This window comes from Brienomyrus brachyistius, chromosome 15 (assembly GCF_023856365.1).
Source record: "Brienomyrus brachyistius isolate T26 chromosome 15, BBRACH_0.4, whole genome shotgun sequence".
In the NCBI taxonomy this organism is placed as follows: domain Eukaryota; kingdom Metazoa; phylum Chordata; class Actinopteri; order Osteoglossiformes; family Mormyridae; genus Brienomyrus; species Brienomyrus brachyistius.
In genome coordinates, this window is record NC_064547.1 from 6417669 (window position 1) to 6445369 (window position 27701).

Genomic DNA, 27701 nt, shown 5'->3' on the forward strand with positions numbered 1-27701 from the left:
TTTGGTCCTTCACGGCTTTAAAGTCTGGGTCAGCAAAGGCAAAATCTGAAAGTGCTCGATTTTTCATATATATATTTCAGAAACAGGCAAAACACATCGCAAGCAGGAATACAGAAATATTTTTTTCTTTGAAATATATTTCACAAAACCTCATCCATCTGCTCGCATGTCATGAATAAATATATAATGGTACAGGATCCAAAAAGTAAAAAGAAAAAAAGAATCCTAGAGTCCTAATGCTATTTGAATGGTTTATTTTAAATATACAAAAAGAAAACGGCATGAACAATTATGCTGTTGATTCAGTACAGGCACCCGGGGAAACACTTCTTCACTAAAACATGCAAAAGTAGGCAGGTAATGTATCAATGTCTCAGCCAGGTTGCTCTTTAGTACACGATGCCCATCATACTCTCTAACAGCTCGAAAATCAGCTTAAGTATAAACAAATCTAACAAAGATGCGAAACTAAAATGGGCTGATACTCGTGAATGGGTTACTCAAGAATACTCATGAGTACCCAAAGTAGTTATGATACAAAAACAATCTTGAATCAGTGTCTTGACACATAAGAAGGCAGAATAATAGAGCATCTCCAATCATTCTTTATACTAAACTAATTTGATCTACATAAAAATATCTATATATATATTAATATATACGACTATCTATATATTTTTATGCATTTAAATTGTCGTTTATATACTTCTAAAGCAATATGTCAAATCATATCCCAATAACGTTGCTCAGTCCGCCAGAATTCATGTTCCCTTGACGTCGACATCGCGGGATGTGGTCCTGGGTGTTTTGAAAGGTCAGAATTGTTGCAATGTCTCCAGTTAAATCACAAACCATAAGCAAGTCATACAAATGAAACTGGCGTAAAGATGTTGACATCATAAACTGGGTTTCTGCAGGCTTTTTAGACACTCTGGCTGAGCTCCCAGTTGACTGTGGCTACAGCAAAATGAGATTTGGGCAGTGAGTGGCCTACAGCTGACTCAGCTGGTTGTCCCACATCGTTTGGGGTGTCAGTGCTGCACTGTAACTCATACAACGCGGCGACTGAGGAGCCCGACCCCTGGGGGCACGCCGCAAAACAAGACCGTATCGCAAAAGACAGATTTTCAACGCCGGCTTCCATTCCACACGCAAGATCCGGGGTCACTGAGGACTTGCAGAGTGTAAAAGCTTATAAATCTGCAGGAATTATTCTGGCAGTGTAAGTAAGGCAAAGCTCATTGTGAAAATTGGATTTGACTACAGCTAATAACTTTTGGTTTTCTTACAAGTTTGTCTGTTGTATAAATGTACGATATTTACCTCTAACTCCAACAAAAAGTGAAAGCACATTGGAAAACATAGCCCGATTCTCACAAATGAGGCAAAGGGAATGAAGAAACATTAAAAATGTTATTAAAGACTGCAACATGAAATAATTGCCTCCAGTTACTGAGGAAGCAGCCTTGGACAGTTCTCAGGTCTTTTCATTACTGTTTTTTTTCCAGATTCATTTTTTTTGTTAATTTTGTTAGAATGTATGAAAAGGGATGTAGCAATTCCAGCTTCCTAGAGTTCTTAGCAGTATTATGAAAGCTTACTATTGAACTACTCAGATACAGCAAGGCAGCATATTAAAATAAATACGGGAGACACTGATGTGAGATAATTCTTATTCTGGAAGAAACGCGTTGTGTTTCCAGTCATGATTCCCTGAATAAAACCAAAATCCCAGCCTAGGCAACTATTTAATGGCAAAGACACTTGAAGGACCTCAGTTACTTGGTGATGTGAAGCAGACGTATGAGTCCCGTTTTTCCTGCAGCAGTGGTGCAGGTAATCTCATCTGAAAGCTGCACACTTCACTTTGGGATATGCTGACTGGTGATGAATGCCCCCCCCCCCATCCCCGATTCTGCTCAGGCAATACTCATAAAACCTTGGGTTAAAGGGGAATATATTACGCCTCACTTATGACTCATTCTAACCAACGTCATAATACAAATTAACATTCTCTGCCTACTAAAAATATCAGCCTCAGTAAGAGGAAAGTACTCGGAGTAAACTGTCCTTCAGTACGATTTGGGTATACTCTCAGGAATAAGTGCACCTTTTAATCTGGCCAGCAGGGGGAGTGGTGGCTAACTATGAAATACCCAGCCCTATAAATGAGTGAAACTGCAAAGTCATTTCGGATAAATGTAAAACAATAATATGTGCAAATTTTAATGCGCGCAGTTCACCCACAAATACACAGTGCCATGCATGATTCTTGTATTTGGTCAGGGATAGGAAGGAGCTGTACGTAAGTTATTAATATGAAGCCACTGCTATGTTAATCAGCAAAATAATAAGCCTCTTGCCAATGAAAGAGAAAGAAATGTAAAAACTCTTAAAGATAAACATTGATTTTCTTCTTTTCCAGTTAGCCCATAGCTGCTCAATGTTATGCATGAAAGTAACTAACTAGCTGACCAAAATAGTGGCCTACAAGCTTTTGTCCAGTTAATCCAGCTACTGGGGAGGGTAAACTAGGTTAGTTTTCCATTTATTTGTTAATGATATAAGTTACTGAAAACTATACTTTGTAAAATGATTCAGTCAACAAGAACAGCTGCAATAGCAAACAGCTACTAGTTCTGAAGTTACAGCATGACTGACCTTTAGACCATTCATATCTGAGTGTTACAGTAAAACATAATTTCAATTTTTTAGTCTTTGTTCGATGTCAGTCTGACTTATAATATAAGTGGTGCATTAAACGTAATCACATTCATGAGGTATATAAACCTCGCTTTGAAGAAGGACTAATTATACATTTATATTGCATTTAAGAGCTGTCCTCTTCGGTACAGCAGACGCAAAAAAAAACACTCATCTTATAAACAGTAATCCTAATAAAATACTCCCAGTGAAAACCAAGTAAAAGACGTCAAAAACACCATGTCCTGGATCTATCTTTACTACATTACTCATCCTAATCAGCCTGACTGCTTTTATAAACTCGAGATCACTACTATCTATTTACCTAAGTGCTATAAACCTCAAAGACAGTTGTCATAGTAACACATAAGTTCAGGTGTACCCGTTTAAAAGTACAAAACCGATGAGAAAAAACATAAAAGTACCTGTGAAGATTTTTTTGGAAGCAGGTTACACCATAATAAAAGATGTAATGAGTGACCCTCTCTGTTTTTTCAGCAACACACATGGTCACCATCAACCACGATAAGATGTGGCCTCAACAAGCAAACTTATTAAATCTGTCATTTTCTGATAGACATGTAGCCTTCAAATGCTATGCTATGCAAATATCCGTTAAATGGAGAATGTCATCAGTACAGGAGCTCTACAGTTGACCAACTCGAAGGGTTTATTGGTACAGCGTCATAAATCATTCTTTCCCATGCCTGAAAAGCAAATAACCTTTATGGCTTACTATTAGGCAAATGATCAGTAATTGCGGGATGTGCTGAGAGTCAACATGCAAAGTAAGAGGCGTGCCGTCTGTGATCGCCACCACGAGATACCGCTTCCCGACATTAAGGCGAATATGGCCGCTAAAAATAGCATGTGTTTGGTTAGCTCTGCAATATCCTCTGTTTGATGATCAAATGCATTCAATTGCTAAAGTCGGCGTATTGTCTCACGCTGCACTTCAGCATGGGGTCGGACAGACGGGAACGACTTTTACTGAGTGAACATCAGTCAAATTATATAACAAATGCTATTAAAAAGTATTTTTCCATTTACACCGCAAATAAAGCTGACAGAAAACTATACTTAATGAAAAGACAGATAAAATATTCCCTTAGGTTCTTGCTTTGTTAAACGTTGTTGAGTCGATCCTGCTCCTCAACAGCACGTATGTTTGGAATGTGTTCTGGACAGAAGCATCTGCTAAATGTATAAGAAGTAAAAATGTAAATCTTTCTACTTTCCCTGTGTGTGACTATAATGGCATTTTGTGGCACGTACAGACGCACACTATTACAAAGGAAGGCATTTGCTGCATTACAGATCGCGTAGTATTTCTCTTACTCTAACCCTGTTGTTTCACTGCAGTGACCCCTACATAACATACATAAATGTAATACGGGCTTGTCTAAAATGCGCCGTGATAAAATGCGATCCCACACATGCTTTAGTGCCCACGGCTGCAGTAATGCGTCACTCAGCAGTATTACCCTGCTGAGTGACCCTCCCACTGACCGCAGAGGGGCACAAAAACGACACAGTCGGAGCACTTTTACCACACGTGAAGAGATGGATGGATGTAATTGTCCAAACACTCTTTTTCTACAGACCGCTAATAAGCTTAATTAATACCTCCTAGACAACTGATGGTATGGGGCTGGGGAGTGGATACGTACACATAAGCTGCCCATAAGTTAAATGGAAAAATGCATTTTCAAACAAAAGGCATACGACTTAGATATAGTGTAATCATTTCTCAATAAATCCTTGTTGCGATTGTCTGTTCCAGTGCCTGAAATTATATATAAATACGAAGCAAAACAAATCCACACTGACTTGTCTTAAAATGCGATAAAAATAATTAATGAATGAAGTGATGATAGCTCTATTTCATACTGGTTTGATACAAATTCTAAAAAGGGGTCTTAATTAAAAATAACATGTTACACTTTGGGGGCGGCATGGTGGGTCACATGTGTGCGGAGTTTGCATGTTCTCCCCATGTCGTCGTGGGGTTTCCTCCGGGTACTCCGGTTTCCCCCCACAGTCCAAAAACATGCTGAGGCTAATTGGAGTTGCTAAATTGCCCGTAGGTGTACATGTGTGAGTGAATGGTGTGTGAGTGTGCCCTGCGATGGGCTGGCCCCCCATCCTGGGTTGTTCCCAGCCTCGTGCACATTGCTTCCGGGATAGGTTCTGGAACCCCCGCGACCCAGTTGGATAAGCGGTTTGGAAAATGGATGGATGGATGTTACACTTTGGGGCCGGCATGGTGGGTCACATGTGTGCGGAGTTTGCATGTTCTCCCCATGTCGTCGTGGGGTTTCCTTCGGGTACTCCGGTTTCTCCCCACAATCCAAAAACATGCTGAGGCTAATTGGACTTGTTAAATTGCCCATAGGTGTGCATGAGTGAGTGACTGGTGTGTGAGTGTGCCCTGCGATGGGCTGGCCCCCCATCCTGGGTTGTTCCCTGCCTCGTGCCCGTTGCTTCTGGGATAGGCTCCGGACCCCCCGCGACCCAATAGGATAAGCGGTTTGGAAAATGGATGGATGGATGGATGTTACACCTTATTTTATATGGTCAATGTATAAGTAGAACATTTTAAGAAAAAAAAATAGATCAATGAATATGTTAATATTCATTAATAAGTTCTTAAATACTTTTATAGCTCCTTAATAATAAGCCCTTTTCAACGGCTATGTTGAGCATGGACCCTAAACTGAATTGTTACCGCAAGCTAAGCTATAAAGTGACCCTACAGAGCACTTGCAACACAGCACTGACAATCTAGCCCAGGTGTCTGTCAGCAGGTCACACCTCCTCCTCACTGCAGTGGTCCGACCCAATCGAATAGCACCCAATTTCACAGTGGAATGAATAGTACACAGGGCACGTACGTTCCTTAAGTTTTCACTTACCACACTGGGAAAAGGCATACAGCAGTAAAAGAAAAAAAAAAAAAAAAGAATTAAAGAAACATAAGACACGAGTAGGTTTCTGGATTGTTCCAACTGGTCATCTTTCATCTAAGGGGGGACGCTGGACAGCCAGAGAGTGGAATTAACATTGAAGAATCTGTGAGGAGCAACTGGAGGGGGAAAGCAGAGTCCCGCTACACTGGGCTGTGGTCAGGAGAAGCGCGCGTGACGGCTACCATGCACGCGGAGCTGTCCTTGGCTTTGCGGAGGCTGGTGTATAGCCTCTCCTCTAGATTGGCAGTGAGCTTGTCAGTCAGCTCGGCCGTGATGGTCTGCGGCCCGTAGCCGGGAGGGGGTGGGGCCAGCCGCTCGTCTGGTGGCTCGGGGAGGTGCTTGGGCTGCCGGCTATCTTCGGGCTGCTCCAGCGCGCCGTCGGAGCCAGGAGGAGGCGAGCAGGATAAGCGGCCCTCTTCTTCCTTGATGGTCCGGCTGCTGCCGCTGCTGCTTGGACTGACCTTGCACCTGTCCTCCTCAGGCTCCGCCCACTCAGGCTCGCCGGCGCTGGACGTGCCCTCGCTGGCCTCCTCGTCGGGGGCGCTGATGATGCGCGGCAGCGTGCTATGGTAGCACGTGTCGAGCGGGTAGTTGACGCTGTCGCCACGGCGGAGCGGGCTGCGCTGACGGTCGAGGGGCAGCACCAAGTGTACGCCGGGGTCGCTGTACTGCTTGGAACGCTGCCACTGCTTGCGCAAGTGCACGCGGGAGCGGTGCTTAGATCGCAGCGGCGACTCCTGCTGGTCAAACTGGGGGTCGTGTCGGAGGAACTCGTGGAAGAGCGCGTCCGTCTTCTCGTCGATGCTGTAGTCCCGCCGCCGGAGGCGCTGCGCCGGCTCCCGCGAGGTGAACATCTGGCCGTACGGCGACCAGCCCATGGGACTCTGGGCCTCAGCACTGCTGCCCCCGGCTGCCTCGTCCTCCGTCTCCTCCTCCAAGCTAGCCTCGAAGCTCTCGCACACGGTGCCCTTGCGCCCAGCACTGGTGAAGAACCGCCGCTTCTCGGACGCCGTTTTGTCCTTGGGGCTGCCCAAGCTGCCGAACAACCGCAGCTCCTCCGGGGCCTTGCAGGGGGCTTCGATGGAGGCGTAGCCACTGTCCATCTGAAGCAGCTTGCGGTTCCCTGACTCCCCATCACTCCCTCTTTCCGAGTCCACGCTGTCCTGCTTACCCCCCTTGCCTCGGGCCTCCTCACCGCTCAGCTCCACATCCCCCTCCAGCTCATCCTCAACGTCTTGCGAGGGGTAGCTGGGCAGCCCCCGCCTCTCGGAGCCGCCCCCCAGTGAGCAGACGCTGTCGGCGTCACTCCGCACAGAGTCTTTGTCGTTGTTACTGCTCTGGTCGGATGAAGCATACTGCTCCAGCGAAGCCCGCAGGGTCCAGATGTCGTGGTAAAGTGTCTGGGGCTCCATGCTCTCTAGCCGCCAGGTTGCACCCGCCTCCGCCCCCTCCTCCTGAGGTTCCGGGGAGGCGCCGATTACTCCTCTCTCTCCACTACAGCTGGGCTCCACCGTCACCTCAACCTCTAACCTGTATTGGGCGCAGCGTGTCACACCAGTGTTAGAGTGGAGATCCGAGCGTGTTCTCATATACTGAGAGTAATAACAGTGATATGGCTCACAAGAATAGATGTTATGATATGGATTTAAGGATTACACATCTGAACCATACATGCATTCTAAGCAAACACAGCCTTATGCCTGCCATATATTTTCCAGTCAGGGTCACAGAGAGTTTACAGTCAATCCCAGAATGCATAGGGGTCAGCCTGGATGGGATACCGATCCATGGGAAGAAGATGGAAAGTGAAATCCTCACATTTGGTGGTGTGAGGAAATGGCGCTGCCAAATGAACCATCCTGCCACCGCAAACTTACAGCTTTATATCCCTAAACATCCCTTTATACTACACTTAAAAAAGACCTACTTAGATTATTCATGTTATTTAATGTGAAGCATCGATTTATACTGAACAAAAATATAAACGCAACACTTTTGTTTCTGCTCCCATTTTTCATGAGATGGACTTAAAGATCTACAATTCATTCCAGATACACAATATTACCATTTCTCTCAAACATTTCTCACAAATCAGTCTAAATGTGTGATAGTGAGCACTTCTGCTTTGCAGAGATAATCCATCCCACCTCACAGGTGTGCCACATCAAGATGCTGATCTGACATCATGGGTAGTGCACAGGTGTACCTTATACTGCCCACAATAAAAGGCCACCCTGGAATGTGCAGTTTTTTGCTTTATTGGGGGTCTGGGGACTCAGAACCGGTCAGTATCTGGTGTGACCACCATTTGCCTCATGCAATGCAACACATCTTCTTCGCATAGAGTTTATCAGATTGTCAATTGTGGCCTGTGGAATGTTGGTCCACTCTTCAATGGCTGTGCGAAGTTGTTGGATATTAGTGGGAACTGGTACACGCTGTCGTATACGCCGGTCAAGCACATCCCAAACATGCTCAACGGGTGACATGTCCGGTGAGTATGCTGGCCATGCAAGAACTGGGACATTTTCAGCTTCCAAGAACTGTGTACAGATCCTTGCAACATGGGGCCGTGCATTATCTTGCTGAAACCTGAGGTGATGTTCATGGATGTATGGCACAACAATGGGCCTCAGGATCTCATCACGGTATCTCTGTGCATTCAAAATGCCATCAATAAAATGCACCCGTGTTCTTCGTCCATAACAGATGCCTGCCCATACCATAACCCCACCACCACCATGGGCCACTCGATCCACAACATTGACATCAGCAAAGCGCTCACCCACACGACGCCACACACGCTGTCTGCCATCTGCCCTGAACAATGCAAACCGAGATTCATCCGTGAAGAGAACACCTCTCCAACGTGCCAGACGCCATCGAATGTGCGCATTTGCCCACTCAAGTCTGTTACGGCGACGAGCTGGAGTCAGGTCAAGACCCCGATGAGGACGACGAGCATGCAGTTGAGCTTCCCTGAGACGGTTTCTGACAGTTTGTGCAGAAAGTGTTTGGTTATGCAAACCAATTGTTTCAGCAGCTGTCTGAGTGGCTGGTCTCAGACGATCTTGGAGGTGAACCTGCTGGATGTGGAGGTCCTGGGCTGGTGTGGTTACACGTGGTCTGCGGTTGTGAGGCCGGTTGGATGTACTGCCATATTCTCTGAAACGCCTTTGGAGACGGCTTATGGTTGAGAAATGAACATTCAATGCACGAGCAACAGATCTGGTTGACATTCCTGCTGTCCGCATGCCAATTGCACGCTCCCTCAATGCTTGTGGCATCTGTGGCATTTTGCTGTGAGACAAAACTGCACATTCCAGGGTGGCCTTTTATTGTGGGCAGTATAAGGTACACCTGTGCACTACCCATGATGTCAGATCAGCATCTTGATGTGGCACACCTGTGAGGTGGGATGGATTATCTCAGCAAAGCAGAAGTGCTCACTATCACACATTTAGACTGATTTGTGAGAAATGTTTGAGAGAAATGGTAATATTGTGTATCTGGAATGAATTGTAGATCTTTAAGTCCATCTCATGAAAAATGGGAGCAGAAACAAAAGTGTTGCGTTTATATTTTTGTTCAGTGTATTAAATTTGTATATCTTCGGAAACAGTATTTTTAGCTGAACATGTGTTAGATAAAGAAACAATTCACTACACTACTAACAATTCTAAGTTTCATGACAAGATTGTAACTTTCTCACTGAATTATTTAGCGTCTTTCATACAATATTTAAATATGCTACAGTCTTCAGCCGTTTAAGTACTGCATGCCAGGACCACAAGCTAAAAATGTGCTTGGGAAGGACATTCTCTTGGATTTATTTATTTATTTAGTTTTGTCTTGGCTGTCCGTAAGCTTTCTTCCATGTGCAAAGAGACAGGGGGTCCGATTCTTACACTTGAAGGGCGATAATCAACGCTTACACCGCACAGGACTGACAGAGGTCTCCATCGCAGTGGGCGGGGCCACTGGTGCCCTGCTCCATGATGTACCCCACACTGCACTCTGGAGCCTGTACTAACTAAAATGTCTTGAAGGCCACTGCAACTTTCTTGCCGGAATGAAGAACTGTTGCCTCAGTATCACTGTGTAACATCCCCGTTATATGAAGTAAAGAATGCGACGCTTTCACGCCACATGCGGTGGCTTCTTTCAAAGTTAGCATGCTGAATGCGAGACACAGAGCGTTTAACAAAGGAGCGGCGATGGACGTGGAGATGTGGCGAAGTGGATGAGTGCCAAAGGAATTAAAGATACCTGCCGAGGGAGGGAGGTGGGTTGGAGGGCGGGGACAGGAAGCTGGGGGCGGGAACGCCGCAGCAGTAGGCGGGGTCATGCCTGCGCGCGATGTACTGGATGATGTCGGCGCGATGGCTCTCGTGCTCCTCCTGGTCCATGCTCTCGCTGGCAGCACGCTGTCGCTGGAAGTGTCTCCGCTTGGGGGACCCTAGGGGACACGGTGACAGCGGTAAGCCCACTTCAGGAAGCCCACCAAGAAGGTCTGTGTACTTCTTCTGAAGACCCAGGGAGCATTAATGTGTGACAGTGAAACACTGAAACACAAAGGCTGCCTGCAACAACTAACGAAAACTTTTTTTTTTTTTTTGGTCAAAAAACATTTCTTTTTCAAAATGTTCGGATGACAAGTCGATTAAACTCAGTGAAACTGAAGACCCCACTGAACACAATTTTATGCTGAATGACATTTTTCACGGTGAGTTATATTGCTTTTCGCAGACAATTATGCGAATGGGTCAGATACTACTAGCTGTTCAGCATCCATAAAGGCTCATTTCTTGTACCTTTAACTATTAAACAGCATTAATATAACAAAACAGAAACATTTATTGTTTAAGGATCATACAAAAATCCTTGAGTGTTAAATGAGTTTTAAGGACTTCGCTTTTTATTACCAAACGAAGGCTATGTAAGAGAGTTACATCCTGTGTGATGGAGAGTTGGGTGGATATATTAACCTGTCACCATAAGCGACAAGTTTTTCATCAAGCATTACCGTAAATGCACCCAAACTTTTGGCCATTTTCTTTCTGATCTCGACTTGCCATATCGTAAATAGTGGACTGTACCTAAATGCTATGAATGTATTGTTCAATACGAGTTGTATATACAGTAATTAGGCTGGGTTTCTTTGTATACATTAGCATCCTGTCTAATACACTTATGTAAATATGTCTAACATTTTTTGCTAATATCAGCTAATGCAAGCTTCTCCTTATAGCTCTAAATGGGCTTTTGAGAATGCAAAACAAATCATAGGGCCATAATACAACAGAAAGCATACAACTGTGGATATATCACAAGGAAATATATGTAGTTGCAAGTATGAAAGGTCTGATGTTTTTAAGGCATGCCTCTGATGCAACGGTAGATGACCCGGGACCCGTCTAAAATGGTCTTTGCTCTCCTCCATGTGCTGTGTGGTCCGGGGTGCCGGTGGGGAGTCTGCAGTAATCTGGGGAGATGCCCAGATGGATTTGGAGGGAAAGAACCCTGCGTCATACGACCATCTGTCTGAGCAAGGGCTCAAGCACCGGACCGAATGTCTTCATCGGTGTCGGTTGGGGACGACACAGCCAAGCACATGAAGTTTAAGTCACGTGGTACAGTATAGAGGCAATGCAAGGGGCTCTGTGCTGCAAACAGACCTAAGCTAGCATCTAGGCTAAGCTGCGCGACGGACGGCAGCTCGAATCTAGCATCTCACATGTCAGCGATCTTCAGCATCCACGTATGACACGAATGACTAATGTAGCGTAATTCGCAGAGGATTCTGCGTCACCAGCCACTCTGAGCAGAGACACCGCGGTGTTGGGAAACTTACCGCAGATTGCAAGTCATACATCAAGTATCGATCCGCAATCATCACTACTGCTTGTCGTTATAGAGCAGAAAAAAAGTACGTTGACAGGTAGTTTTAGCCCTCGTTTTTTGACTGCAGTATTTTTAGCGCATTTCGCACTCGTCTTGCTGCTTGGTGTCGCACCGCTCCATTCTGCTCATTAGCACTTGCTCGCAAGAATGTATTTGCAGTTAATCTGAAGTGTGGGCCTGATAGTGTCATGAAGCACCATCTACAGTTTGCCTTACGCGAACCCGCGCGCAGTTTTAATCCATATGTTCTGAATTCTTCCACCGGTTTTGAATGAATTGCACTTATGAAGCCGCGGGTGGCCACTTTATTACACTCTCGTAATTCCACACCGGGAATTTATGGAAAATATATGTAGAGTAAAACGTAGCGGCGTGATTACGGCGTTTGACTCAACTGTGTGTGCGCCACAGAAGGAAGTGCTGTGTCGAGTGTGACATGTTTATTTTTATTCATTTATTCACCCAGTTGGACTAATAAACCCAACTGCAGCCAATTAAGCCCAAGCTTTTATTATATATATTTTAATTATACAGCAGTGCTACTCAATTCGCGGTCCTCAAGGACTGAGCCCTGCTGATTTCCCAGCCTTCCTTTACCTGTGAGTCAGGTGTGAAGCCTCTGTGGCCAATCAGAATCAGTAATTATTAAGCTAATTGCCTGGGGGAACTGAAAACAAGGCCTGGATGTGAAATCGAGGGCCGGACTTGGTTTCGGTCGGTCTGGAACTTATCCCGGAAACTATCAGCGCAAGGCTGAGAACAGCCCAGCACGGGACGCCAACCCGTCGCCGTTTACAGTTTTCCATAAAAAGCGAAAGAAACAAACAAATAAATAAATCATAATTTAAAAATAGGTTTTGATTTCATCTTGTCGTTTAACACAATGACAAGAAAAGGGATGTAGCGGGTAATAGCCAAGTTAAGGGACAGTAACAGTCCTGCTATGACTGATGATGGTAGTGGCCAGACTGTCAGAAGAAGCCCAAGCTTGGAAATGACCTTAAATGGAGCAGCCTTTCAGTGAAGCCTTATAAAGTGGGACTTTCGTTAGCTGGCTGCTTTTAATTTTAGATATGGATTTGTATGTTAACGGGAAATTCAGTAGGGAACTGCTTTCATACAGTGCGGTGCAGAACATTCTGATGGGATTCAAAAGGTTAGGAAAAAATATTCTTATGACGTTCATGCCAGGAGTGTCCCCCCCCCCCCCCCCCCCAGAAACTTCTATTTGTGAATCTGTCATTTCGGTGAATGAAAATGGGTGAAACAACAGAAATAGGTGAAAACGAGGTCACTGACACATTTTGTATCATTTAGCATTCTGTTAAAGATGGGAATATGCATTGAACATCATCCAGCTTTTAGGGGAAGAGAGTGAGCATGGCCAGTGGGACAATGCTTAGGGTGAGGTCAAATGCGTCACCATCTGTGTCCTACCACACACACACACACACACACACACACACAAACAGTACACATATTCATATGGCAACTTTCCACTCATGTCTTTGTGCATAACCCTAATCCCAAAAATGACAGCCTTAACCCCTACCCAGCCCTAACCCTAAGTAACCCTAACCTTAAGTATCCACAATACGAGCCTTTTTTTGTTTTTTTGATTTTTATGAAAATGAGTCTCCAAAAAAACAGTTTTTACCACATCGTGTCCCGCTCAATGTAATATATACATGACCACACATACACCAACACACACACATCAGGATGTGATGTGATGCCAGTCAGACCTGGACACAGTGTTTAGGGGATGCCATGTCAAACGATGTAATGAATTGCTAAATTAGGTTCCCTCCACCTTCCAGCTGCCAGAGAGCCTCCCGATAATGCAATTGTCATTGATTTGGAATTAACGTCATTGCTCGCCTACGAGGGAGGAAGAATGGAAGAGGAGAAACTTAATGAAGGCGATGAGAGCAGAGGTCTAATGCCATTGTAGATCCAATCATCTAAATATCCGTAAGTCATTCATCCCACGTTCATTTCCAAAGGCTCCACCTCTGCCTCAAAGGTCATTAATACTCACTCAGTGGCACGGTTTCCTAATGACACAGGTGACTCTGGGAGAGCGTGAGGTGAACTGACTGCTTTAGAATATGTATCATAACCTACCTTGGGCCCCTGATTCACACTGTTCACCTCATGATGGAAGCACTGTGGATACTGAAACGCGATCCGCATTTTAAACCACTGTCCTCAAACCCAAGAGCCGATCTCTGGGAAAAATTACCCTTCTGAGCTTGTGAGAATGCGTTTGCTGCATTGTTTGATTGTGCATTGTTAAAACTTCCATTGTGTGACCTCATAATGTAGCCATTATAGCATTATTATTTGTTACAGTTGGTTAATTGTTTAATTGTTAGTGGATCCTCGTGCCAGCTGGCATGCGTAACTAACTAGCGTAACTAGCAATGGTGAGGTAATAATAAGGGGACAACTTAGTAAGTTTTCCTATGATTTTAATACATTTTTACAGTTTTATTTGTGTCGTTAGTAAGTTTATGGATCACCAGTAAAGTTTAAAAATAAACCTGGGATGTTTAATATATCCGATGTCTGTGCTCTAGAGCGCTGGTGAGTTTAGAGAGTTCCGTTACAAACAGCGAGTTCTGCATGTGCCGTTTGTGTTTCCAGCCACACTTCAGACTGCAGTATCAAAAGGAGAAGCAGAGCATGCTGGGATGTCTTCGGAGCGAGCATAAGTGGAGGAATAACACGCCCGCTGGGGCTGGATGCGAGTTAATTGGGGGAAGCACAGCTTCAGCGCCGGATCCTTAGGAGTCTGAGACCTCGGCGAGCGGGGAGTGAGGGGCACCAGGCTGAGGGTGGGGGGAGAGCACTCACCCCTGGTGTCCAGGCTGGAGGCTCGCTGGCTGCTGTCCAGTTTCCACTTCTTGATCTTGAAGTAGGGACTGGTGCCCTCCAGGCTGGCATGGCGGCGCAGTTTGGTGAAGAACTGCAGCATGTGGCCCTGACCGGAGCCGCCAGGCGGGGGGGTGCCCGGGGCGGGGGCCCCGTCTCCAGCCATGCCCAGGCTGTTGGCAGTCCATGGGGCGGCTCCCATCGCCTCAATCTGTGGGAAGAATGGGGGTGGCCAGGAGGCCGCGTGAGCGGGGGCCATCACTGTCAGGGACAGCATGACGTGAATACAGCTATTCATGGCCTTTCAGATCAGGCACAAAAGACACCTGTCTGCCAAGGCCGAGGCGGGCGCCCACAAGGTAAGAGGTGACACTGCCGTGGAAGGCAGTCAGACCTGCTCCACTGTGTCTTCACCATCTTCCAATAAGTCTCTCTTTTCCTTGCTATACAAACCTTTGACGCCCATTGACCCAGCCTACACGCTACTCCCACACATACTGCCCACTCGTCATATGTTGTTTCCCCCCCCCCCCCCCCCCCCACCCAAGCTGGGTGACTCACGGCGCCAGAGCAAAGGGCCTCCGAGCCAGCAGACATGGGGCCCTGACTGAAGCTGGTGTCCACCATCGAGTTGAGCGTGTCTCCAGGGAGGGGAGAGTTCAGACTGATGGTCAGGCCCGTCAAGGCCGTCTGTGGAAGTGCACACACTGGCGGCTGCAGCACACACACACACACACACATATCTGTACTCATATCTTTATCTCATAAGTAACCAAACAAAATACGAGACTTTTGGCAGTTTTAGTTCTTGCAGTCACAGATTTTTATGAAAATGAGTTGTCCCTTGTGGGGCCCAAAAAATGCCCCCCCCCCCCACACACACACACACACACACACACACACACACACGTACGCATGCAGGCTCCATGCTGTACGGAACTAGGCACAATGTGAGCGTCAAAAAACAGTCACTTTGTCAAGCTATATAATTAATATATCCAAGTATTTTTTAATTCTCCAATACATTTTGCGCGTTTGATTATGTTAGTTATCTATAATCATTCAGAGTAACTGGCACCATCTTTAGAGTGAGATGGAGAGCATGCTCTGGGTGTTACCTGGAAGATGGAGAGCACGCTCTGGGTGTTACCTGGAAGATGGAGAGGCTGGATTTCACGGGAGGGCACGTGGCCATTGCCATGCTGTTGTCAGATGACTCGCACTCGTGGATGGTAACGATCTTCAGGGCAGATGCCGGGAGCTGCAGGTGCGTCAGCCGGGCGTTTTTCAGGTGATGGAAGTCCCCTTCAGTGAGGGTGTACCTGTGATTGGCCGCAGAACCACCCAATCACATCAGACACAGAATCATTTTCGAGAATTTCAAAATGATGCTTGAAGAATTTTTGCTACATTGTTGCATTTTGGGTAAATTATTATTTTACAGAATGGCTGGTACATTAATAAGTGTAAATAAGTCTATGGTAAAAAATGATAACCAATAAAAGTCATTTTAATGGTAATTATATCCTTGATATTTATTTGCTCTCTGACTAGCAGATGCACCATGTGACCAACCGCAAATTCACCACTTATTAAATCACGTCGTGACGGAAACCATTTCAAACACAAGGCTGCAAGGTTGTGCTTATCGTCTGCAGTTTAAAAAGCGGCCTGATGGGGGAGCAGCATCACCCCGGAGGGTATGGCTGACCTGCGGCCTTTCTCCTGCGTCTTCTTGCCGTGGTCGAAGAGCGCTGCCTCGTTGAAGGAGACGCGTCGGCCGGTCGTGCCGGTAGAGAGGAAACGCTCCGTCTCCACATCGTGGCAGCTAGAGGTGGACAAGCAGTCGGCCTCGTCCACCTGGATGGTGATCTCTGCGAGAGACGGGGGCCCTGTTAGGACTGTGGGGATGTGGGCAAATGTACGGCTGCAGGAAGGTACAGAGCCCCTCTATTTGGCGAACAATCAATTAATCAAAATGATGAAAATTATGACCGACCAGAATAAGCGGTTAGGACATGGATGGATGGATGGATGGATGGATTTACCCTTAGATGTTTTTAGGTTCCTCTCCTCCTTGTCCTCTGGCATTCTTTCTTTCCCTTTCTCCGTTTCACCATTTTGTACAAACGATGTAATAACCAACTACTTATCAAGTGCATTGGGGAGACTGTGTTTTGAAAGGCGCTATATAAAAATTGAACTGGAACTGAAATGAATGGAAGGATGAATGGGTGCATAATAAAGAACGCGATGCATCTTTTAAGTTATGTAAGCGGAACACCTACTCAGCCCAAAGTTACATAAGACTGACATTTCTTTCGCACAAAGGTATTTGCATGTGAATTTCAGCCTCACGTCATCGTCCCTCAGCTGTCTGGCTGTGGTTAGCATTTCCTGACGTGCAGAAATGTGTCTTGGCTCCCTGTACTAGCAGACCACTGGGAGTCGCCATGTGGTGTGTCTGTGTCTCAATTTATGGTGGTGTTGGGGGGGGGGTCCTGAATTGTAGAGCTGCCCCTCGAATTTACTGTAGGGCTGCCAGCTCAGGTGGCGGAATTAAGCAGAAAATTTAAGCGGAAAAGAAAACGTTGCAAAATAGGATGATGCTCCATAAGTCGAGAACTATGCCAGCAGTAATCATAATTTCACAATGCTTCAATTTTTCCCATTCAAAGAACACAATGGGAATATCATCATACTGTCCAGTGTTTCCTTTGTATGTAGATTAAGCTGCCTTCTGGAAACCGGAGGGGAGCAACGTTTTCATCACACAGCAGGAAACACTTACTTCTCCTGGCTGGCATGTCAGCGTTTGTCAGGAATGTCTGGTTATGGACGTTTTGCGGTTTAACTGCTTGTTGGGACCCGCTGGCAGAGGGGCAGAGCGGCGGGGACGACGTGCCATTTTACCTGGTACTGGTTGAGGTTCTTCCTGGTACGTCACGTTGGTTTTCTCCGGATCATCACTGGTCAGGGAAGGCGACAAGGACAGATACACTTATGAGTCTTAAGGGGCCAGGAAAGCACAGCTTTGAGGAACAGCATTCGCCTTGGAGCGACACATGAATAACCCAGAAGCTTTTATTTCAGGGCTTTTAATTAAGTCAGAGGGGCCAGTTTGATATTAGTCTGGTTAGAAATTAAAAATCTCCATTAAGCCGTAATGGCATAAAGACGTAACACATCAGAGTCCTTTCAGAGCAGAACAGTCTGGAAGTTAATGCCGACAGATAGATAGATGTACATGAATGAATAAATGTCAAAACATTCTGCCAGTCAACAAGCCAACTCCATCTAGAATCACCAGAATGTCTGCAGTAGTTTCATGTAGCCTCTTTGGTAATGTAACTTTTATTAATGCATATGTAGGACATTCTTTAGCTTATTATAAGGGCTTTGCTAAAAATTTGAAATCATTACTGGTCAAGGAGATGGGGGGGGGGCAAAGTGAGTGGCTGTTTCACAACTGCAACATCATATTCAATGTATGAGAATGGAGCAAAATGAAAACATGTATCTACCACGGAGCTGCATGCAAAATTAATATAGAACCATTTTTGCACCTTGAATATATCTATACAGTGAATAGTTTGGAAACACCTACCCATAGAAAAGTTTATTTGTACTATTTTCTCCATTTTAGAATAGTCATCAAAACTATAAATTAATATATATGGATTCTGTACTGACCAAACACAGTATTAAACGTGTCGGGGGGTGGGGCGACACGGGGGACTTAGAAGGCTGCCAGTTGAAATCCTGGGGACAGGATTTGCCGGTTCCATGAGGTGGCCTCCTGTGATGCGTTTCCAGCTGTCCTGAAGGAGGTCCCACGTATGCTGAGCTCTCATTGGCCACTTTTAGAAAACTCCTCCAAAACCATTTCTGCTGTGTTCAGGGGCGTCGTCAGAGATTTTGGGCCCCGTGAAGGCATATCATATTGGGACCCCAACCCAGACCAATCCAATTATGTTCCAAATTTTTTCAAGCCCCTGTCACTCAGGAATCATCCTAATTGACCCCCCCTGCCCCTTTACGGCGCCCCCGGTTGTGTTTAGGTCAGATGGCCAGGTCATGTGATGCGACACTATCACTCTCCTTTGTAGGCGGCTTGACGTGCCCAAACTTTTGCCTGTTACTGTATATTTAGTTATTTTAGATCAGGCACACGTGCTGCCGCCCGCAGCGACGGCAGCCAGATGCTAGGGCATGGATACTTGTAAACCCCTGGGTGTTATCTGTCCCGCCACGGGGAGTTTTTAGGTCACACATCTCTGTGCTTTTATCTCCTTTGGCATCTTGGTTTTTGTTGGCCTCAGCCGGACCTGATTCCTCGGCGGGACCAGATTAATCACCCCTGAAGGCTGCTATGAAATTTCATTACGCTCGTCATTTGCTCAGTCGATACTGTTCCGCCCTGTCCGGCTGCTGACTAACTTACTGATATCTGGCCATAGCAGGAACCGAGCCTCTAATGGCAAATAAATGGGACAGGCAGACAAATATAGAATGCTGGCTTCGTGTTATGCCTGAAAAGGAAAGATTAACAGTGCATTTTGCCCCAAAAGCTCATTACAGGTTACCAAATACTAGAAAGAATGACGTTTCTTAAGTTATGGTGAATGCATATGAACACAGGTTGTTTTGTTTGAGTCATAGTCCATGGTGCCGAAAGGCAGAAATGTCAGGGCCTGACCTGGAAAAGCAGCGGTCTCCCTTGCAGCAGTGGCGACACACGATCAGTGTGACCGAGAGCAAGACCAGTGCTCCGCCCACAAACACGGACAGGAGGACCAACAGCAGCACATAGCCGTCCTGCTTGTCGGGCTCCTGGGGTATAATCTGTGCAGGGGAGAGGCAGAGCTTCATTAGTGCGAGAGGATAGCGAGAAGGTGGCTCTGAAAGGAAGGAACGTCAGTCCGTGAGTAAAGAGGCCATCGAACAAGTCAAATATGGCTTGCGGTCAATGAAGTTAAATCTGTTATATGAAATTGGTATATGTTTCTATAATTCAATTCAATTTTATTTATATAGCACTTTTAAGAACAGTCATTGTCACAAAGCACTTTACATATAACCGGCCCGAACCCAACCAAGCAAGCCTGAGGCGACAGTGGCAAGGAAAACCTCCCTCTAGCAGGAAGAAACCTTGAGAGGAACCTCGACTCGGAAGGGGACCCCATCCTTCTCTGGGCGACCGGGGAGCATGAAATTGTATTTAATGATATTAATTTTAGTCCATATAGTTTTATAATGGGGCGGCATGGTGGTGCAGTGGTTAGCACTGTTGCCTCACACCACTGGAACCCGGGTTCGAGTCTCCGCCTGGGTTACATGTGTTACAGTTTGCATGTTCTCCCCATGTCGTCGTGGGGTTTCCTCCGGGTACTCCGGTTTCCCCCCACAGTCCAAAAACATGCTGAGGCTAATTGGAGTTACTAAATTGCCCATAGGTGTGCATGCGTGGGTGAATGGTGTGTGAGTGTGCCCTGCGATGGGCTGGCCCCCCATCCTGGGTTGTTCCCTGCCTCGTGCCCATTGCTTCCGGGATAGGACCCCCCGCGACCCAGTAGGATAAGCGGTTTGGAAAATGGATGGATGGATGGATGGATAGTTTTATAATGCCATCACTGAGATACAGCAGCCCTTACATAACCATTCCTTTTGATGCCTTTTAATAACTGTCAAAAAAAGAAGGTTGTCTCATTGAAAACGAGTGAAGAGAAACCATCTCAGGTAATCTGCTTGTGTCTTCTCTTAAGTATTTGGAGAGACTTCCTATTCTTAAGTGGAGAGACTCCCTATTCTTAAATGGAGAGACTCCCTATTCTTAAGTGGAGAGACTCCCTATTCTTCGGCTATCGCCTTTTGCCTAGCAGCACCCAAGTGCGCCTTAAAGTTATCTTTCATCCTGCGCCGTCTGACTCCTCAGCCACACCCGAGACCTAGAAATACTGCCGTGAGCCTCATTTAATAAGGGCTTTAGCTATGAGGAACAGGACAATAGCATATTACAGTGCATACAGGATGCCAGTCTATCACCAGACACACACGCAGGGCTATTTACACAGAGAGCCGGCACTGAAGGCAGACGCGATGCAGCCTCCCAGGACATCCTGCTGCACTTAGGTTTGCTTAGATGAGATTAAATTGCAGCCATTTATATATGCAAATACATAGTTATAGTTAGAACCAGCACACTGCGTAACAGCCGGAAATAAGCTGCCATTTACTGAACATGAATGTATGAGGGCTTCACAATAATCATTTTTTTAAGGTGTAGAAGGGGGAATTCAATTGGTTTTGCTCTGCAGTTGCAGTTCTAGGTGGCAGGGTAATTCTGGAGTGACTGGGAATCAAGTGACAATTTCAGTCCCTACAGTACCAACATCGGGCAAGTGCGATGGCTACCTACAGTCTGTGGCCTTCTGCTTAAATATCTGTGTGTTGTTTTAATGAGTTAGCACCCTACACCCTAGCAAACTAACTAGGGTGTAGGGTGCACATTCAAACGCTCTGCCCCCTCCTCTCTCCTAAAATTTCACACATACTAATCAAACTGACATGCTTGGTATGCTCAGCCTTACGCTCTGTGTTTCATGGGATTGAGTTTCCTCCAACAAAACACCATAACATAAAGAGAAAATAGCATGGTTCATGAATTGCAACTACAATAACAAGATAGTGACACTGTCCTTTTCTTAATTACACAAAAAAAATTCACAAAGTCAATAAATTCAAGACATTGCTTTCCCCACACAAATTCTGTGCCTGCATGGACACCTCAAAGGCACAAATTCCTGAGGCCGACTTTTATTCCGCAGTACGAGTCACATGGTGCCATCGTGTCAACACTGATTGGAGAAGTGGCCTGTCATACATGGTGACTGGGCTGCTGATTGGTCGAAAGGAGGAGCACTTATGGTCACCACCTTCAGTACTGTCCCCAATGCTGGTAGAATAATTCCAAATGGAATAATATCAAAAATCTATTGAGCCTGGACAGATCATCCATCCATTTTCAGTAACTTATTGTCCTGTTCAGGGTTGCAGGGGGTATGGAGCCTATCCCAGAGGCTATGGGTACATGGGGAGGGGGGACTAGGGTGTCTGGAGGAAACCCCACAGCAACACGGGGAGATCATGCAAAGTCCACACACAAAGAACCACGGCAGAGAATTGAACCGAGGTTCCAGAGGTGTGAGGTGACACTGCTAACTACCCCCCCCTTACGAAAGTATATGAACACAATCGATATATGACATGATTCATGCTTTACAGACATGTACATGACATCCTGCACCCAGAACCATGAAATATCAGACGTACCTTTGTCCCTAATTGATCACTCACCACAGTGCAGGACCTTCCAAAGTCCGCTGGAGGTGTTCCACTAAGACTATACTTGTTTCCTCCATTCACACACAGAGTAATGGCATGACGAAACAACAACACGATCATTGTTCTGTTATGAGGCTATTCACAGCAGACTCCATTCTGGAAGACCTGGATACCTCTAATATCATCGATGTATCTCTGCTGGGGGCCACTCAGCATTCATTCAAACTGTGTAGGGCGGGAGTGTTTTTTTAGTTATTGAACAGCGGGCAGGCAGCACTAAGCCAAAAGCCAAGAAGACAGGAAAAAAGTGTGTATTCATCAGCACATAAGACATCCATCCATCCATCTATCTACTTGTCCAGGACAGGGTTGTGCCGAGTCTGCAGCGTCTCCCAAGATGCCCAGGGCACAAGGTAGAGGACACTCTGGAAAGGGAATCAGTTTGCTCCTGAAACACGCTCACCCACTATGGCCAGTTTAGAGACACAAATTCACCTAACCGCATGTTTTTGGACTTCAGGAGGAAGCCTGTGAAAACACGGGAGAAGGTCCAAACTCCCCACACAGAGCTTGGAAGAAGGATTTAAATGCCCAGTTGCTGAGCTGGGAAGTTACACTGTGAACCAGTGAGCCACAGTGCAGCTCCAAACTTAACATCCATACAGTAATACGTATGGCACTAGAATTTCTCACTGCATTATCTCCTTCAATAACTTACATGTAATTCCTATTTTGTGTATAGGGTTTAAGGTGAAAATGTATTCAATTTTATAAGCTGCTCATCTGCAAATAATTGAAAATAAATAGATAGCTTATAGCATATGTTTCTGTGCCCAGGGATAGACCCTAAATTGTGCCTAGTGCTTTCAGGGATATTGGCAGTTGGCAGTTGGATTATGGATGGATGGATGGATGGATGGATGGATTTTAGAATAAACTCTTGGCTACTTATGATGCATAATTACTCAATAACAAATAATAATGCAGGCAAACTTAGCTACCGTAAGTGAATGTTAGAAGCTCTTCTAAAGCTCTTCTAATCTTTTCTTTTCCATAACTGACATTCAATTAGGCTGGCCTAACATTTTCCGGCTGGAATACATGAAGGATAGCATTGAAATCCACGTCGTCATCATAACATCCTTTTCAGCATCGCCTACCCACGTCTGCTAAATAAAGGGGCTACAGGAAGGCAGCGTGAAACGTGCGGCCAGTCCAGCTCTGGACGGCGCTCTTGTGCAGGTAAGTATGGCTAATGGAAACAAGGTAAGAGTTTAGATATACTGAGCTATGACAGATGTCGGCTGCAGGAGGGGGGCATGTTTGCTTGCCATCTCTGCACGACACCCCGGGAAGATCTCCAAACAGAGGGCCTCCTTGTGGCTTTCACTATCCAGCCCCTTCACAACGGCCAAAATAACACAAACACAGGCTGTTCACGCTTTCTGCGGCTACGTCCGACTGAACCTGAACCTAACACGGGCTGCTGGAATCGTTCTCCACGCTCAACCTCCGCTATATTTAGCGCGAGTTGGCGCGACATGGGAAAATGTACGACTAAAAGGCTTCTTCCTAACGACCACATCCTTATGGGATCATCAACACCGTTCGACACTTGATTTGCCTGTTTTCCAACACAAGCTAATTTCACCCTCTAAATGGCAAAAGCACATGTCTCGTTGACCTGCAATTTGCCCAGGGAGGAGATGACGCCTTACTTACGGTGGTGGTTTCTGTCAGGTTTTTCCATACGGTAGACTCATTGCTCATGGTCCAGGCGAAACGTCAGCGTCCCCCTGGGGGAGAGGGAATGAGACGTTACGCAGCTGCCTCCGTAACGCCACGACGACTCCCGCCCAACAGTTCACCTTCACGACAACAAAGGAAAAACAGTGAGAAGTTACTATAGCAGGAGAACCTTCCGGCACAGCTCTGCGATGATATCTGCCTTTGCTGAGCGTAGAATATTTATGAGGGCCTGACAGAGAGAGGGGGGGGGGGGGCCATACTGCGCTGCTTCCTGCATGGCCCTCAGTCACCTGTTGTTTCGGAGGATGACAAAAATGACGTCAAGCTCAGGCGGCGAAGGGTCTCGGGTTGGCGTGAGTGAAGCATGCGGCAGAAACGTGGCTGGGCTCCATCTGAGACACGCTGGCAGAATCTCACCGCATCGCCTCACCCCGCCAGGCCCGACCCTTGTAATCCGCCTACTCTGCCTCTTGGCTGTTTTTCCCGTGCTGGAACGGCTCCAGTAGGGACACCTTTTTGCCGAGCAGCGTTCCCGAAACTCCCGGTGTTTCTCGTTCCCTTTGCGGGAATAATGGCCCCCAAACACAGCGACACCGCATCCCTGACCTCCCCTAAGGGCCTGCCCCACCCCCCCCCCTCCATTCACACGCCGAGAACCGGCAGCACGCCCCATGAGAGGTTGGAGTATGCTCCACTGGTCCTGCGAGACCCCCGCCAGTCGGCTCTTACCCCGACAGAAGCCTCTGTGCCGCGTCTGCGTTGCCTCTCCCTGCAAAGCAGCAAAAATGATCTGAGGCTCCCCGATGCCAACCTGCCTCACTCGCCTGCGTATGCCTGCGCAGACGCTCCTTTTTTTCAAAAGTTCTACGAAGCCCGACAATTCCATGAAATGAAGGCATTCCGCCCGCAGAAACCATTTCTATAAACGACATATCTGACAGGTCATATATGTGCAATAATCCGTGTAAAACGTGCCTCTATTAATGATGGACAAATGAAACATAAGGGAGATTTCGTTTTGCTATAAGCGTAACACATCCCTAGCCAGTGCGACTTATCTATGTGTTGATGTTCAGAGTCATATAGGACAGACAGAGAGATGTAGGGACAGATTGGTATCATACCCAGAAACGTCATTATTACACGCAACGATAATATCGCTGAGGCTATGATATGAATGCTAATTCCACATCCAGGCCCCAATCACTTCATCAGATTCGACTGGTGCAGAATATTCCATATATTGCTTTTTTTACCATCAGACCTTACACATATATTATACATTAACTGTGAAACAAAGGTAAATAACCAAATCATTTTTACATTTCATAAACAGAAGATGTGCAGGTCACTAGACTACAACATAAAAGGCAATAGAAATGTAACATTTTATTGCCAATTACTTGCATTTGGTTGCTGTTAGTGTTCTATTTTCAAGTTACATATGAATAGACGTCGCTACAGAGTTGTAATTTACTGTCCTCTGGCAATTTACTACTGCAAGAAGTCATTTATCTAGTGTTTAAAGCAGACAAAAAAAATGTTTTCAGAACGCACTAAACATTTTTAAACGCTTACAGGTGTCAAGATGGTAACATCTAAGTACCAAAATACTTCAGAACGATTTCACTGCCTTTGAACCCATCTTAATGTTTCTGCATGAAAGATAAGCCTTTCGATGTACTATTGTTTTGTTATTTGTGGTGTTACCGCAATGAAATATTCTCCCAAACACCTACCTATGCCTTTCACCGACATTTTGCAGTATAATAGTGGTATATAATCATTATCTTGGGGGACTTAGAGCCGACATCATCATAGCATAAGACATAAGGCAGGAGACTTGATCCTAGTCCATTGCAGGGAACATACACACACAATCACACACTGCAGGCAGTCCACAATGGAGAGCTAGCCTAACTGCATATCTTTTAGCTGTGGGGGAGGGGTAAGAGGAGATCAGGGTGACAGAGACTGAACATGCAAGCACCTCATTAAGTATATCCGCCGTTTTATGGTTGCATTCTTTAAAAAGAAGAAAAACATATACGATCGTTTGGGTTTTACAGTAATTATAGGAATTGGAACTACGCCCAGTTTGAATTACAAATGCCTTGGATATTCCCATATTCGTGACATTACATTCTGTTATCTAAGCAGTGAACACAAGCATCACAAACAGTGAGACACAATTATGTAACTGGAGGCTGATTCTGTCATCGGTATGAAGTCCATGTGCTGGTCCATGTACACTACGTAATACAGCAAATGACAGGGGTACTGAAAATATTTAATCTCGATATATTACATGCATTATACATCTAATTAGTCGCCAGATTTACTTTATTCAGGCAGATGCATAGACTTTATAAAACAACAGAATTGTCCGAGAAAGGAGTACGGCATTGCTAAGACACAAGTCAATATTCCCTTCGGTTCCATATAAACGATAAGCGTTATTCTTAAATAAAACCATTCAAAGTTTTCGTAAAAGAAAACTTTTAAAATATTATAGGTCTATAATCGATAGCAGTTTTCATGTCAAGGCCAAGCGTGTTTTATATGCAGTTTACGTGTAATAAGGCCATTATACAAGGATTTCGAATCTAAATGTCACCCTATAATCTATAATTAGTGGCATTACGTGATTTATATATTTGTTGAATTTGTTTAATGATATTGTCCCTACTATATATACAGACGGCAACAGAATGCAGGCTCAGGTTTGTCTGATTCACACGTCCTGAATTTCTCTGGTGTTAGAGAAATCATATTGCATTATCAGTGCCTTTAAGGGCCCGTATACGTTCGTTAGTATTAGCAAATTGCGTATGTTATACGGGGATTATATACATCATGTTCCAAACCAGCTAGATGGCTTTCTTATTTGGGATAATAATTTCTGGACGTACTTTAGATGGTACGTCTATCAATATATTAATGCATTGATATTTATTTGGCATTATCCCCGTCAAAATTGAATCGCCTTTTCTTTGATATCTATATATTATCTATATCGATATGGTGTAAGCAACTCTTCCAATCGACCTCTAGATGAGCTATCCGCGACTTATACACGTTTTACTTTAGTCCCATGTAGAAGCAGAACCAATCAACTGGTTTCAAATGGGGTTTTGGACAGCTGAACTGGTTTGCATCACCTCTCTAACTGAGTACCGCTATTGGGTTATTTATGATCCAAACCTAATATCTTCTAGTAAGGAATGCAGACTACTTCGGCTGTCTAAAAATCCATTTGTAACTAGCTGAAATTTATGTTTTAAAAATATACTGTTTTTTCCGTCATGTCTAGGAGACCAGTTACACTTGCCCCAAAGCACTATCTGGACTGAAAACGCATTGCTATTGAAATAGTTTCCTTTTTAAAAGCAAATAAACCGAAATACATCATTGTATCCATTTGCGCTAAACAACCTGCGCATTGAAAATCATTACCGATGTGGCTCATTCGTGGTGGACGGATGCAAGCAAAATAGCAGAATAGCCGGAGTCTAAATGCTGTTCAGCTCATAATGCATTTAATGTTGTTTCCAATATTATGTTCTCCGTTTTGCACACCTTACAATATATATATAATTATGGATACATGAATTGTAAATAACGCATAACACCAAATGTTGATAAATTAATAATATAATCTGTAACAAACACATATGTAAGACCGAAATTTCACTGTCGCTCAGACGTTAATTTTTCAGATGCACAACTAAACCTTTTGCGTCGCTTCCTAAATGCTTATAGCTGTTCCATGCTCGTAATTGTGACATTATTCTCCGTGGGCTACAGCGCTAAACATAGAACAATTGCTTCTTTGAAACAGACGCTGTTTGTTCCAGAATAAAACAAACGGGTAAAAACAAACACAATTATTTCTGCTACATGCTTCGTTGCCAAATTATGGTTCGAACACACAAGACAATGCTATGTTAAATGAACGAGAACTGATAGAAAACTGACCCATGCCTATACTAGGCAGAACATAAACTGAGTGGCAGAAGACTCACCTAATTGTAATTCATGTGGTCCATGCAGAGATATTTAGACAGAAACCAATGGCGCACAATCTTCCTCGAACAGCTTAATTTTGATTTAAAAGCTAGACGTATTTATGAATGAAACCCTATGATTTAAGAC

General features: G+C 45.2%; 1 protein-coding gene across 5 annotated transcripts; it reads right to left on the reverse strand.

Annotated features, from left to right (window-relative positions):
• LOC125708690 (voltage-dependent calcium channel beta subunit-associated regulatory protein-like) lies at positions 1-27701 on the reverse strand. Of its 5 annotated transcripts, XM_048976424.1 has the most exons (11): positions 27572-27639; positions 24276-24315; positions 23520-23593; positions 19153-19298; positions 17367-17422; positions 16165-16327; positions 15604-15775; positions 15015-15167; positions 14436-14664; positions 9942-10131; positions 1-7202 (listed from the first exon to the last, which is right to left on the reverse strand). In XM_048976424.1, the coding sequence occupies exons 3-11, from the start codon at positions 23565-23567 to the stop codon at positions 5813-5815; spliced, it is 2547 nt and encodes an 848-aa protein (XP_048832381.1). In that variant the 5' UTR covers positions 23568-23593; positions 24276-24315; positions 27572-27639; the 3' UTR covers positions 1-5812. The 5 variants fall into 5 exon arrangements, with proteins under 5 accessions (XP_048832381.1, XP_048832377.1, XP_048832379.1 ...); XM_048976420.1 differs by lacking the exon at positions 24276-24315 and having other exon boundaries at positions 27572-27701; XM_048976422.1 differs by lacking the exon at positions 24276-24315 and having other exon boundaries at positions 23520-23665; positions 27572-27661.

Excerpts from the sequence above, each read along its gene's own strand:
- LOC125708690 (XM_048976420.1), bottom strand. The coding sequence starts at position 23,567 with ATGAGCAATGAGTCTACCGTATGGAAAAACCTGACAGAAACCACCACC. Across the intron at positions 17,423-19,152 it reads GGAGACCGCTGCTTTTCCAG|TGATGATCCGGAGAAAACCA; the intron begins GTCAGGCCCTGA and ends TTCCCTGACCAG. Across the intron at positions 16,328-17,366 it reads AGAACCTCAACCAGTACCAG|AGATCACCATCCAGGTGGAC; the intron begins GTAAAATGGCAC and ends CGTCTCTCGCAG.